Source organism: Egretta garzetta, unplaced genomic scaffold (genome assembly GCF_000687185.1).
Source record: "Egretta garzetta isolate BGI_Z169 unplaced genomic scaffold, ASM68718v1 scaffold126, whole genome shotgun sequence".
In the NCBI taxonomy this organism is placed as follows: Eukaryota; Metazoa; Chordata; class Aves; order Pelecaniformes; family Ardeidae; genus Egretta; species Egretta garzetta.
Window position 1 is genome coordinate 869,411 of NW_009260128.1, and position 13,740 is coordinate 883,150.

Below are 13,740 nucleotides of genomic sequence, written 5' to 3' on the forward strand. Positions count from 1 at the left end.
CACAGCCTAGATCAGTGAAGATCTGCATCAGGCAGCAGCACTGCACTTCTCTCTCTGCAAGGCCTCACTTCCACAGAGTAAGAGTAGGGCTTGCAAGCACTCTCTGCTCTGGGACACACCATGAAAACTCAATCCTTCTCAGAGAAGGATGATGGGAAAAAGGGAAAAAGATTCCCATTCTTTCTTTTTTGTCCTCTTCCAAAAACTCCGCTGATCTAAATCCAGGAGATTTAATAGTGTAACTTCACTTAATGCCATTCCAACATTTTTTTCTATCAGTATAATGAAAGTTATACATGCTATTGATCATAACTTATATGCATACCGTGTTCTGCATAAGAGTAAGTGAAGTTTGTAACTGATCCACAGTAGGTTTTGGGAAATCCCTTTACAAAGCCATCAATACACCCACAAATACTATAGTCCTTATAGCACAAAAAGTAGTAAGTAGTGGCAACATTACCAGGTAAAAACGGTGATTTTTTCTTAATAACCTTTTTCTCTTTTTTATCCAGTTTATCCGTACTCTCTTGCTCCTTATCTTGTTCTGCGTTATTACAGTCAGCCTGATGATTTGAGAGAGTCTGGACATCTGGGTTCTGATCCTGGGCCCCGGGAGCCTTGGCCTGGCTGCAGTCAGTAGAATGTGCAGAGACGGGAATCGAAGACAACCCACTGTTCTCTAAAGCTTGCTAAAAGAGAACAAAAAACTTCTAGATTAAGAAGCAAACATTCCACAGTTGCCCCAACTTTTCTTAGAAGATATAACACAAATATAATTAAAGGAATTAAATCTCATCCTCCCAGAATTCCAGCTGGATTTCAAATTTGCAAAAGCATTCTTACACAACACTGACTTCTGATTGTCTGTGAGATTTTAGGTTGGATTTCCTGCATTAATACATGTGCCAACAATTGCCTTTCAGAAAAGTGCCAATTGTTTCTACAGAATCAAGCATTTGCCAGGAATATATAGCTCTCTTATGCCTATTACAGGAGAGAAGAGTTCACCATAAAAGGTCAAATTTGAAGCCCATCGTCTTGTGGAGAAGCCATAAATGATATGAAGAAAAAAGGAAGAATGCTAAACCAAAGAACGGCTTAGAAAAGCTCAAAAGTCTCTTTGTTAAAACTACTGATGAAGGCAAGAGCTATGCACTCATTTTTATGTACGCCTGGAAGGGACTGGAGTGTAGGCGTCTTTATGGATACTCTTGTGTCTGAAAAGGCTCTGGATCAAAGACCTCAAACACACATTTAAGTAGGTGTGTGCAGATATTTGATCGCTTGGAAGAAAATTACATTTTATTTTTATTTTGTACAACAATATGGCTAGTGATGCTCACACAGTAACTTAAAGAACCAACCTCAAAGACCAATTTTTTTGGTTGGTTTTTTTTTTTTTAACAGCTACCACAACAATAGTTATATTTTGTGTTATAATTTGGTGCAACTACACATCACATTCCCAACATTAGAAAACTCAGCACATGGTGAACTGGCACATAGCTACATGTAACATTCAGGTCTTCCAAAAGGAAATTTAAAAGGTACTTAGAAGACTAGAGATGAAAAAATAGCTAAAGAATATTCTCTGCCCTATTCCACTATGCAGTGGAGCCTGCAGAACAAGCATAGACAGTTGAATTACTGCCCTGCATCTCTTCTGTTACTTAGCATCCCCTACTGCCAGTATCAAGGACAGAACAATGGGTTAGACAAAACATTCATCTGACCCAGGAAGGAATTTGTTTTGCACCAATAGAAATATTCCAATAGCCCCTATTAATTAGAACAGGATAAAGGCCCCCTACACATTCTCATTTTTTAACCACATACAAATATTTTTCTCCTCTCAAATGTTGCATGTTTTAAGCACAGCATAACTTAAGGACATGCCACAGGCTGCTTCTAGGCAACAGAAAAAAAAAGCCAAAGGGATCAATAAAATGACCATGTATGGGTGTGTACACTTAAGTCTTTCTTCTAGGTCATGTAATCAATATTTATAAACTTGCTTCTGTAAAACTATACAAAAAGATATCTTGGTGCATTCCATACTCATTCAGTAGATCTTTACGATGCTTTCTTGACTGATAAATCATTTAGAAATACAGAAGGATTGCTATGATTGAAAATGCTGAGAACAAATTTCACTATAATAAAAACAAGAAAGAAATCACTGAAATGTAAAGCATTTCTTACACACAGCTCTTACCTGCAAAATATCTCTATTAATTCCCACTGCAATGTTGAGTTGTTGACCAGGTTGCTGAGGCTGGTTATTTTCTACAGGACCTGGTTCTGATAACTCAAGGAGCTGCTGGATGACATCAGTTACAGCCTGCTGACCCTGATGAGCAGTAGCTGAAGACACCTGGTTTTCTGTCTGTTGAAGAAGTGGAGACCGAAAATGTGTGGCCTGAAACAGACAGCAACACATTTGTAAAAGAAGATGAAAAGTATATGTGGACTGATCTGTTCGGCTCCCATATCCGAAATGTCTGTTAACTGTCCACTATGATGACGTCCACCTGTACAAAACATAAGGATTATACAGGTCTGCCATTAAAGGTCTACTCGCTCCACTCAAGAATTGCTTCTGTATATCCCTTTTCTGGAGCTCTTCCCATGCTGCACAACTGTAAGCTTACAGCTTGAATTACATTTATCATAACTACTGAAGCTTCAACCAGTTTACAAAACACAGGTATCAATTACTGAATTCCACATGTAGAGGCCACATGAAAAGCAATTCCAAACCAAGTAAGTGGCACTGACATGGTTGCCTTTTTAAAGTTCACATTTAACTAAAGCAAGTCCTTTGGAAAAATAACCTTCTATTAGTTGAGATTTTTTCGTATGAAACTATTTGTGTTGTTACATCAAAACTTTTCAGAACACTCAAACTACTAACTTTTTTCCTTTCAGCTTTCAATCTTCTAAATAGCTTTAGAAGAATCTCCTTATACTCTAAAAATTTAAATACCTATGGAGCTGTGTCAAAATACTAAAAAAACCTTAAAGTCTAAAAATCAAGTTTCTTAATCTTTGATTTGATAATTGTATCTTAGGCTACCTTAGTAATAAACACGAAGAAAAAAGTTAAAAAAAGCCTTGGTATTTCTTTTTAAAATCGGAAATAAACTCCTCCTGTTCCCCTTCATTTATAGACTTCCTTTCCATATAACAAATAGACTCCATAAGTATACCATTACTGAAACAACTGCTTTCAATCATTTATTTGACTGCAGAAAAGAGAAATATATATTTATATAATGGCTAGCCCCATAATTCTGTTTCTTAGAACACACTAGGTATTTGCTTCTAATATTCACTTCTGTTCTCTAAAAATAATCACCTCCAGGCACACGCACGCACACACACGTGCATATAAAAAACGCTATCTTATTTCAGATCATTTTAACAATGAATAATCTTAGGCTTCACATGTGTAATATTTCTTCCAATCTGAACACTCCCCTGAGGTTTTCTTTATACTGACACATTACACTGGACAGGTAAAATGACACTGCCACAGTATTTAAGGATGGTTACAAAGAAATATGTTAAGAAAAATTAGCTTGACTTGAATCATATCCTCTGAATTTGATGAAGTATTCTTAATGCCTTCTCATGAGACGATACAAAACAAACCCTTATCTCATTTCTCTGGCATGCATGAAAGAGCAGCACTTGCTATTTTGCTGATTTAACCATTAGTTCATCTTTTTTCACCTCACCAGTGGGACAGATGGAAAGACTCCATCTCTTCAGATTCCAATTTAGCAAAAGTGCTATAGACATTTCAATATGTATTTTACAGAATAAAACACACGACATGCTGTTCTCTTGCAATAAACAGGAACTGAAGCAAAGTGTTTTGCTAAAGAGTGTAACAGCTCATTTGTCTTCTTGAAACAGAATGCAAGGAAGCTCTTCAGTAGAGCAGAAAGCCTACCCTGAAAGGTCTATAAAATTCTCCCAGGCTTTAGCAAGAGGAAAAGAAATGTTAATGAAAGAACTACTCAACATCATCTTTGACATGAAAATTACAGTACTACATGTATTTAGCCAGTGTGTTCACGTATTATACAGCAGTTTATACACAGACTCATGAAGGTTATCTTTTTTGAAAAATAATATATATGTATGCACCTGTATAAAGTTTGGTACATAACTATTAAGGCACCCTGTTAGTTATAAAAAGCTTCAGAAGTCTCTGTAAGTCTCACTTCAATAACCGATTTGAAAAGCAGCACAGAGAATAAGGTGTTTTATTACTACTTCATAATTCCACGTTTGTTCAATTAGAATAATGGACCTTTTGATCACCCTTAGTCTGTCTGATCTGCTGCATAACACAGACCACGTGACTGCTCTGAATGAATTACTCCTTCAAGTAAAGTAACTGTACAGAAATTATGGCAGTTCTTTAAATCAAGTAATTTATTGTGGTAACTTTTTCTGTTCCTATCCAACTTCAACAAGTTGCGTCAACAGTAAATTGTCCACACTAAAATTCCATCCTTTACTTCAAAGTGTGAATTTGGCTAGCTTCAACCCTCAAAACTTTTTACTCTTCTCTATTAAAGAGATTACAGAGTTTTCCTTTTTATTTTAACCAGCAGATCAAGTGATCCTTAAATATTTTATCCGATGGGCAAAATAGATAATGGACCTTGAATCTCTTCAGTAGTAAAACACATCATATCATACTTTAAGAATTCTCAACGGCTCTGCTTCCTCCTGTATCTTTTGAATACAGTTCATGAATAGTGAACACTACAGACAACCAACAAAAGCAAAAACTACCAGAATGAAATACGGAGGACATGCAATCTCTTCAGTTCTATGTGAAGTTTCTTCTCTAAATAAAGAGACTAAAACTATTCTTTCCAGGCAAGGAAAACCTCACTTTTAGCTGATATATCAATTATTACGTCTTTCATCCCTATTTATAAGAGGAATTTAAAATCCTTGAAAATGGCCTACTTTTCCTGTTTTTCTGTATGTGATTTTATTCTTGGCCATATCAGAACTGCTTGGTACACGCAGCTCACCAAGAAATCCAGATCACTCTGTATCAGTGATTTGTCCTCTTCATAAATTACCTCAGTCTTTGTATCATCCTGATCCATGATGATGTTATATTTTCTTCCAGGTCACCAATAAAATATTAAGTAGTGTAGGGTCAAGAATTAATTTCCAAGGGACTCCATCAGAAACACAGTAACAGTGGTGATTCCCTGCGCACCTCTTTTACAAGTTCTGTCAGAAAGTTTTAAAAATCACTCATGGTGCCTCAGATTGATTTTAGTACATCATTCTATTTGAAAATACAAAACACATCCCTGCTTTTTATCACCTCTGTTACAAGAAAAAAAAAGGAAGAATCATTAAGGATGCAACTAGCTCTACTTACCAAAAAGCTAACACTAAATAAAAGTACTGATACATTTTCTTAAAACTTTATGAGATACATGGTACAGTCCCATGGAGGAATCTAGTTCAACAAATGAACAGCAGCTGTACACAAGCAAGCAGGCTGTGCATCTGAAGGCATGGAAACAAACAGACAGAATATCGGAGGAGAAATATCTGAAAACACGTAACAAAATTGCTGCCAATTCACCTTAGCATTGAGGCCTGTCTGCATTAGTTTTGAGGTCATGCCAATGCATTTTCTCTAAGATTCCTGTACATGTTACAGAACATCATTACTACTGTAAAAATAGAAGGTCCCTAGCAAGAGGAAGCAGAATTCAAGTTTCTGCTCTAACAGCTAGACTAGAAAGTCAGGCGTCTCCTTGCTTGGTTTCCTAGACCCCTACACGTCAGCTGAAGTTGACTCTGTAAAGGTTCACACTTAAACTGCTTGGTGGCTCAGCAGTTACAAAGTCATTCTCTGGAGAAGAAACAGGTTTGAAGATGCGAAGACTAAGGATGGAACTTTACCAGTTCACCCACTTGGTAGCCAAGAACACCAGGCAGTTCTAGGAGGAGGGGGCAATAGGATCCATTGCTCCCAACTGGCACCTCTCACTGGGGAAAAACCTGGCAACTCTGCATCAAGTACAGGGAACCACACAATGTGGTACAATTGATGATTACCTTCTTTTCAGCTTTCACACACACAGACAGCCCCCACTAAAAAACAGGCACCACCTATGATACCACTCCTTACCAAGGAAAACAATTTCAATTGGTTAAAAAAAATGAAAAAATACTTAAAATAAACTGCTTTTGAAGAACAGCCATTTTTAATACTTTTTAAAGTCGTTTTAAAGTCTTGCAAGAAACATAGTATAACTATTTATTTAATACAGCAAACATCAGTAATTAATTAGTTCACATCAGTTCTGTTCTACTTTAGGTTAACTGGTCCTGGAACACTGAAGTCACAGTAAAAGATAAAAAAAAAAAAGTGGATGGACTGGTTATGGTGACCTCAAACCAATACTGCCACATTTCCTAGTCCCTGGTTTTGTGGATGCTAGTGTATGAGAAGATAATCAGTGGCTGAGGTTGGGAAGGGGGGGGAATGCAAGTCACTAAATTAGTTTGTCACTAAGATACCATGCTGCAACCTACAGCTGACAAACAACATAGCTGCAACCACACACACTAATGCTCTCACTGTTACTGGCACATCAAGACTGCTTGCCACGGGGTTCCAGAAAGCCAGCCCTGCATCATCCTTCCCCGGCCCCGCAGGCTCCTCCTGAGCCCCACAGTTCCTTTGCTTCCTCAATTCCAACCAGCATCAAACACAGCTCCTTCTCCCTCCACCCAAACCATGGTAACTCTGTGAAGTAAAGTTTAGAGGGGCAGGATATTCCGGTATTTATGAGAGTCCTTATTCTCCTCTGGTCTTTTTGTACAGGAGAATTATTTGCCTTCATTTTGAAGGCCTAATGAACAGAATTATGTGCAAAATCATGACCACATGATGAATGAGGGAATAGAATCCATTCAAGACCTGTTCCATTCCTAAATAATCAGCTGCATTCACCAAGAAGTTTGCCTTCACATATTAGCTGATCAACTTATCACAAAGGACCACTGAATATCCTTTTCCACCAGTTAAATGAAAGCTTACAAAATCCTGTAAAGTTTCTCCCACTTTTAGCCTTGACACAAAAATATGACAGAAACTATACACTCACATTCTTCCATTTGCTATCAACAGGTTGCAAAAGATTCGCAGGGGATGTAGTTAAAGGCTGGGTGACAGAGTCCTACAAAGAAATGAAAATAAAGTATTTTAAGCCTTTGTACAAAAAGAAGAAAAACATGGCTAACATCACACACAAAAGTAGTGCAGTTCATTTTCTCACAGCATGGAGATTAGGGACAGAAAAAAAAATGAGACTATGGGAGAGATATAACTACCTAGAATCACTAATGTTGCCTCATAGTTTATATATATATATCAAATAAACACAAGTTAAAAGCACTGCTGCAGCAAAAGACAAATAACAACCTTACAGTAGGCATATTTTACAATCATGTATCACACAAGAATGCATTCTTTCGTAGCACAGCACTTCAGGAGACTTCAACTTTTGGAATCTGTTGTATGAGGGACATAATCATGTTCATTCCCAGGTGTATAAACAAGGGACAACAGGGACCGATCACAAACTTCAGAACAGAATTATTATACTGGAGATTTGTTGTTCAAGCAGCTCTGCAAGCTTTGAGCAGCATGAGGAAGCCAGTTCTAAAATAAGAAAGCTAGTGCTAATCTAAGAATGTACCATCTTTCTATAGCAATAAGAATCAATCAATCATTAAATCTCTGCAGTTTAATATATAAAATTAAAAATAAGAAGTGTAATACTCTTTTAATATGCAACTGACATGTCAGTTATTATCTTTGTTCTTCCTTGTTAAACTTCTTGGCATTTCTTTTAAGAAAGAAAATTTTTTGTCTGATTCTGCTTACACTGTTGTATAGAGGTATTCTTTGTTTTCCCTCTCCTTCATGCAAGCAGAGAACTATGCATGCAGCAAAGACAGTAACAACACATTTCTGTAATATCAATACACAATGCAAATGCAAAATACTCAAGCAAACCAAAACAAGAAAAACACAGCTGGACAGGGAAAGTAAACATGAGGTAGCATGAAGGAATTCTTTAATCCTTTTCCTTTCAGCTTTTAAGATTAGGCTTATGAATGTAGAGATGTACAAAGATATAGAGATTCTATGTACTTGCAAGCAAATAGGACACATTAATCCTTTTTTTCTTTTAGTTAACCTGAAGAGACAAATAGCATCTGCCATACAAAAAACTTCATGAGATCTAAAAAAGAAAAATGGTTCTCCAAACAACACTACTAGACACTCGCTTTCAACAAGATACAGCTGCATAATGAAATCGAGACTTTACATTTTAACCCTCCTCTTCAAAGTCTGGCATTACTTATCATCCATTGACCTTTAAAGCATAAAAGTTAAGAAATGAAGCTAAACAGAGTGGAATAAAGGTAGAAAAGATAGTTCTAGTCAAAGAAAAAAAAATGTACTATGATACATTAAATATGCACTTGCTCAAAAAATAAAATAGTCTTATGACACCAGAAGCATTTTCTGAAATTTAGCTTCTTGTATCTCGGTAAAGAAAAAACACCAACATTCAGTACTTCCAATAAAGCTAAGATTTTTCCTTTATGATCTGTCAGGTAAGAAGCTAACAATTAGAACAAGTTATCAGAAATACTCAGAAGAATCCATTACGTCTTTATATGGACTAGGATTATAAAAACAATTTCTGAAAATGAGTTTAAACTAAGATATAATTTGAATAGCTCCACATTTCACTGTTCCAGCAAAACTTCATAATTATTTTTACGTTATCTGGGGAGCAAACCTTTCCTCTGCACTCAATCTGTAAGGACCAGAATTATATTTTACTTAGCTGTAGAATAAAATGTTGTATTTTCATCTAAACCCTCAAATTGTAAATCCTTTTTTGCATATACTTGGCCAATTTACATTCTGCCAATATTTAATAATGCAAATCAACTCCAATAATGACACAAGACTTTAAAAAGACAGAAAACAACTACAGTCTTTTAGTTCTAACCTATCTGAAGAATTACTGGAATTAAGATACAGATCTGATTAAACTCTCAAAGGCATTTCCACAATATACCAAGCAAAGCTTACCGATGTAACATGAGATACATCTGTTGAAGAGCTTGCAGAATTCTGTGGACCACCCATGTGCATCTTGCTGATATGTGTATTCAAACTACCCAAGCTTTTGAAGACACAGCTACATTCTGTACAGTTGTATGTAGGGCCATTCTTCACCTTCAGTAAAGCAAAAAAAGTTAAGTAAACTTCCCCTAAATCTACCAAATTCTATATTTTTCATTATTTATCCACATAACATATACTATGGGGTTAGGGGAGCTAAAATAGCTTATTTTTCCAAGTTACTGATATTCCTTTATGGAATCGGTCTGGTATCTCTCGGATATCAAGTCAACTGTAATCTACGTGCATGACTCACCTCCTATTACCACTTCTCAACGTTGGGAAGCACCAGAGAGCAAAACAAATGTCATCTGGCATGAGGCCTCAGACTTTTCCCTCCTTACAATTTCCTACCATTACACACTTAGAAACAAAACCAAAACGCAACTTTATCACTTAAGATGTGCTTGAAAATGTAACATCATACATAATACAAATGGAAGTTTGCAAAAATGAAGAGAAAAAAATGCAGATAATTTATCTTTAAATTTTGGGTCTCTTCTATTTACTTCTGCAAATGTATCTTTTATAAACTTCCAAGAAAAAATAAAATCCAGTTTTCAGGTCAAAGTAGAATGAAGGTAAGATAGATTGGGCCAAAGGCCATAGGGTCTGCACGGAAAAAAAAACCAAACACAAAACCAAAACACAAACACACACACCAAAAAAACAACACAGTGAAGGTCAAGTAAGTTTAATATATAGCTTGAACTGAATTTGAACACACAGGATGAGAAATTGATCAGCAGCAGCTTGTTTGGGACTTTCAGGCCAAGGGGTTGAGGAAATGAAAGCTGCTAAATTTGCAGATTCCAAGCATCCTCGCATCCTCACTTCCCCCTCTTCCTCAGTCTACCACACAGCAGTAAGAACCACTGCAGTGTACAGAACAACAAAGTCTTCAAAAGAAGATATGCTGCTTGCAATGTAGTACAGAATTTTGTACTTTCTGACATTAGCTTAAACTGGTAACAAAACTTTCAGAAAGAGGTATCAACTAATAAAATACGAGTAAACAGCAATACATGAAGTGAGAATCAACCTGTTTCATTATCACCTGTAACATTATTTTGTGACTGTCTCAGAATAAGATGAAGAATTAATAGAGTTCTGCATGCAGTATTGAAGGAAACACAGCAACAGCAAGAAAAAAAAGAAATCAACACATGAGCCAAAGCAGTAACTGGAATGTAGGCTCAGGATCACAAAACACAGCAAAAGACGTGATCAAGAGGCAGCATTTATTTAAAGTCCTTTATCCCACAACTTAGTTGGGTGGGTTTTTTTTTCTTACAAAAAACCAAGAGTAACAGAGAAAAAAGTGAAAAATATTTTTGGCTTGATCCCCAACAATCTTGTAACACTGAAAAAAAAATAATCAATGTAAATTATGAAATTAATGTTGCTGCATTTTTTATGTATCAAAAGCTATCGCATATAGGGAGCTGTGATCAGTGAGGAAGACTAGTCACAGAAAGTCATATAGAATGTAAACTTATGGTTTAATACAAAACACTAGGACATATTCAATGAAGGACTACATCCTAAAAGTAAGAAACTAACACTCTAAAAGAATCCTCAGTAAAAAAAAAATGCAATAAATAAGATCTATCGTTGTAACACAAAAATGGAAAAGAAGAAAGCAAATTTCAGACAGAGTTAAGGGAAGGAGTGAGAGCAGAGATGATAACCTGCAGGGGGAAGGGTTGACACACAAGAAAAAGAATAGCTGCCTCTATCTGTTTCGGTTTATACCTTCCAAATCAAAACTAGGTTTCTTTCTACAGGTATTTCCAACCACAAATCACTAAAGTCAGCAAGGAAATTACTGAACAAAGTTGCATAGCCATCATTGCTCAGAAGATTATATGCTAGATTATAGCTTAGAAATTGTCTGTCACAAAAAAGAAAAAAAAAAAATCAGCAAAATTAAGATGTCTGAGACAACGTTTTTTATCTTATTTTGTAACTGAAAAACCTCCAAAAAAGGCTGCAAGATATATACTTCAAAGATAAATTACAAGTATACTCTATGATGGAGTTAGAGGGTTGCTGCTTGGCCTTAATTTCCTTTTCACGATTTTCTGCTTTGCTGCTTTTGGCTTACTTTCATCTGATTCTAGCCCTCGTTCTCCCAAGACTGACACAGGTACATTTTTATACACTTAAGCCCACTAATAATTTATTAATCTATCAATGTATTGAAAAGACAATGGTAAAAGAAGGTTTTGCTACTTATCCTCAGTCAGATGTATTCAGATTAAGCTATTTTAGGAAAGCTTGCAGGTAAAATCAACAAACTAGAATCTATACTATAGCAGTAAACCTATACTGGCTGTAGAAAGCACCAGAGAGCATAGGAATAGCAAACAGGATAATTTAAATAATGAAAATGAAATAAGCAGTATATTATCACCAACCACTTTATGAATAATTGTATTTACCTCTGAATGAACTCTCTGTATATGTGACTGAAGATTGCCTTTCTGAGAAAAGGCTGCAGGACAAAAGGCACAAGCATGGGGTTTTTCACCAGTGTGCTTGATCATATGGGTCTGCAATGCCCCCTTCTGGTTAAAGGCTTTTCCACATTCACTGCACTTAAAAGGTCTTTCACCTGAAACGGAAAAAAATAAGGATGTGGGGTGAGGGGCTTTAAATAAGTATTAGTAGTTTCCTGTATCTAAATGAAAAATTATATCAGTTAAAATAAAATACTGCATATAGATATCTGTACATACACACATAGAAACGCAGAAACATGTTATTAGGTGTTTTGACAATGAAATTGTTTACCTTGACCACCAATCTCAGCATCTGCTCCAGTAAAGATGTAACTTTGTGAAAAATTTTTATGACCTAGCTGATGATGATCAGTTAAAATGTGTGAAATAAATGAAACTTATACAAAACAATTATTTAGAACAGCTTCCCTCAACTTGTGATTTGGAAGACCTCAGAAGTTGCTATGAAAAAATGCCATGAAAAGAAAAGAAAACCCCAAACCACATACACCATTCTTTTACACCAAATCCTATAAAATGCGTATACCTGCACAGAAACAAACAGGGTAGCAGAGGGTGAAATGGACAGTAATAAATGTCAAAAATCTAACCTTTTATTTAGTCTAAAATTAAAAAGTCTTAAAGCAACACTGTAAAAGATTGCTTATGGTTCCCGCTCCCCAATAAATCTTAATAGCCATTCATTCTTTGCAACCACTTCCTGAAAATTTGCAATAAATCAATGTTTTTATTATCTGAGATATTGTATAGCCCTGCTCAAAAATAGTTTTAAAACCTGGAATGTGTTATTACTACTGACCATTAAAGAAAATCCAGGCAATATTCTCACAGGAATGCTCTATCACTATTTCCTGATTTTGCTGTTCTCAATGCTGTGCATACTCACAGTTATTTGTACATGAACACCAGATTAACCATGAAAAACTCACCAGAAATTCTAAGTGACAAAAAGTAATAGAACTGCATTAACATATTAAAAAGCTATATATTTTAAACACAGATACTAAGAACAAAGTTCAGTTTCTTATTTACCATGTGTCTTAATTGACTATTGGAAATCTCCACTGCAAACTCAGTATTACCCCTTTTTTTTTTCCTTTTAGTGAAACAGTGGTAACTCCAGGACTCTCAGACCATTTAACACTTTGCCTTTGTACAGCTCTATAGCAAAACCACTATAAGCATGTTGCACATTGTCTGCTACACCAGTAAGTGTGCTAAATATTACAAACACTAAAGCAGTTTTAATGAGTATTTTTGTATGACTTCTAATTATATAGCTGTAATTACATCTCATTTAAAATTATTAATTCTTAATTAAATTTACATTGTTTGAAATAAAAGCAGCTATTTTCTTAAATAGATTACAAGCACATAACTCCCACAGTATCAACTGAAGGAACGTATATTTTCTGTTCTGCTACTTATGGCTTTTAAAGATGCTTTAAGGTCTGCATGTTTTAACTGTGTATTTTTTTAATATAGATTAAAATACAGAACAGAGAGTCCGATCTTGAAATAGTGACAAAATTCATATCGGGCTTTCATAGGTAAAATGCTTAGCTTCCACTAATAGCTGCTGGTGGACACATAGAAGTATTACTTCAGGTTAAGTTTGCCTATCTAAGTGAATTTCATTATAAAAACTAAATCTTAATTATAGTGTAGAAATGTGGAATTTCTGTATTTCTCAAGTATAGCTTAATGAAATACAGATTTGCAATCCCTGAGACTTATTTTTTTTTTCTTTTTGCAAAGGGTGTAAGTGCTTGAAATTAATAGCTATGAACAAAAAACGTATTGCAATGAAGACACTAATGTAATGCTGCACATGTGGCACAGACAAGCTCTTTTAACAATTACAGATTTAAGTACTCTAAAAGCTTTAAAGCCGAGTTGTTCTTTCCTACATATTTTACAGTACATCAAGCAATTGGATGCCAA

General features: G+C 35.6%; 1 protein-coding gene across 10 annotated transcripts in view; it reads right to left on the minus strand.

Annotated features, from left to right (window-relative positions):
* Positions 1 to 13,740, minus strand: part of ZNF236 (zinc finger protein 236) — an 85,491-nt gene that overhangs the window by 49,587 nt on the left and 22,164 nt on the right. For 8 of the 10 annotated variants that reach the window (XR_004842360.1, XM_035896928.1, XM_035896926.1 and 5 more), the window contains 5 exons: positions 11,716 to 11,888; positions 9,179 to 9,325; positions 7,170 to 7,241; positions 2,219 to 2,422; positions 464 to 692 (listed from right to left, as the gene is read on the minus strand). Coding sequence is in view for 9 of the 10 variants with exons in the window: in XM_035896928.1 (XP_035752821.1) it covers positions 464 to 692; positions 2,219 to 2,422; positions 7,170 to 7,241; positions 9,179 to 9,325; positions 11,716 to 11,888 (825 nt within the window). In the remaining variant the exon portion in view is untranslated. Of the gene's footprint in view, positions 1 to 463; positions 693 to 2,218; positions 2,423 to 5,114; positions 5,254 to 7,169; positions 7,242 to 9,178; positions 9,326 to 11,715; positions 11,889 to 13,740 lie in introns of those variants that run through there. The other 2 variants (XM_035896925.1, XM_035896930.1) reach the window with 2 other exon arrangements.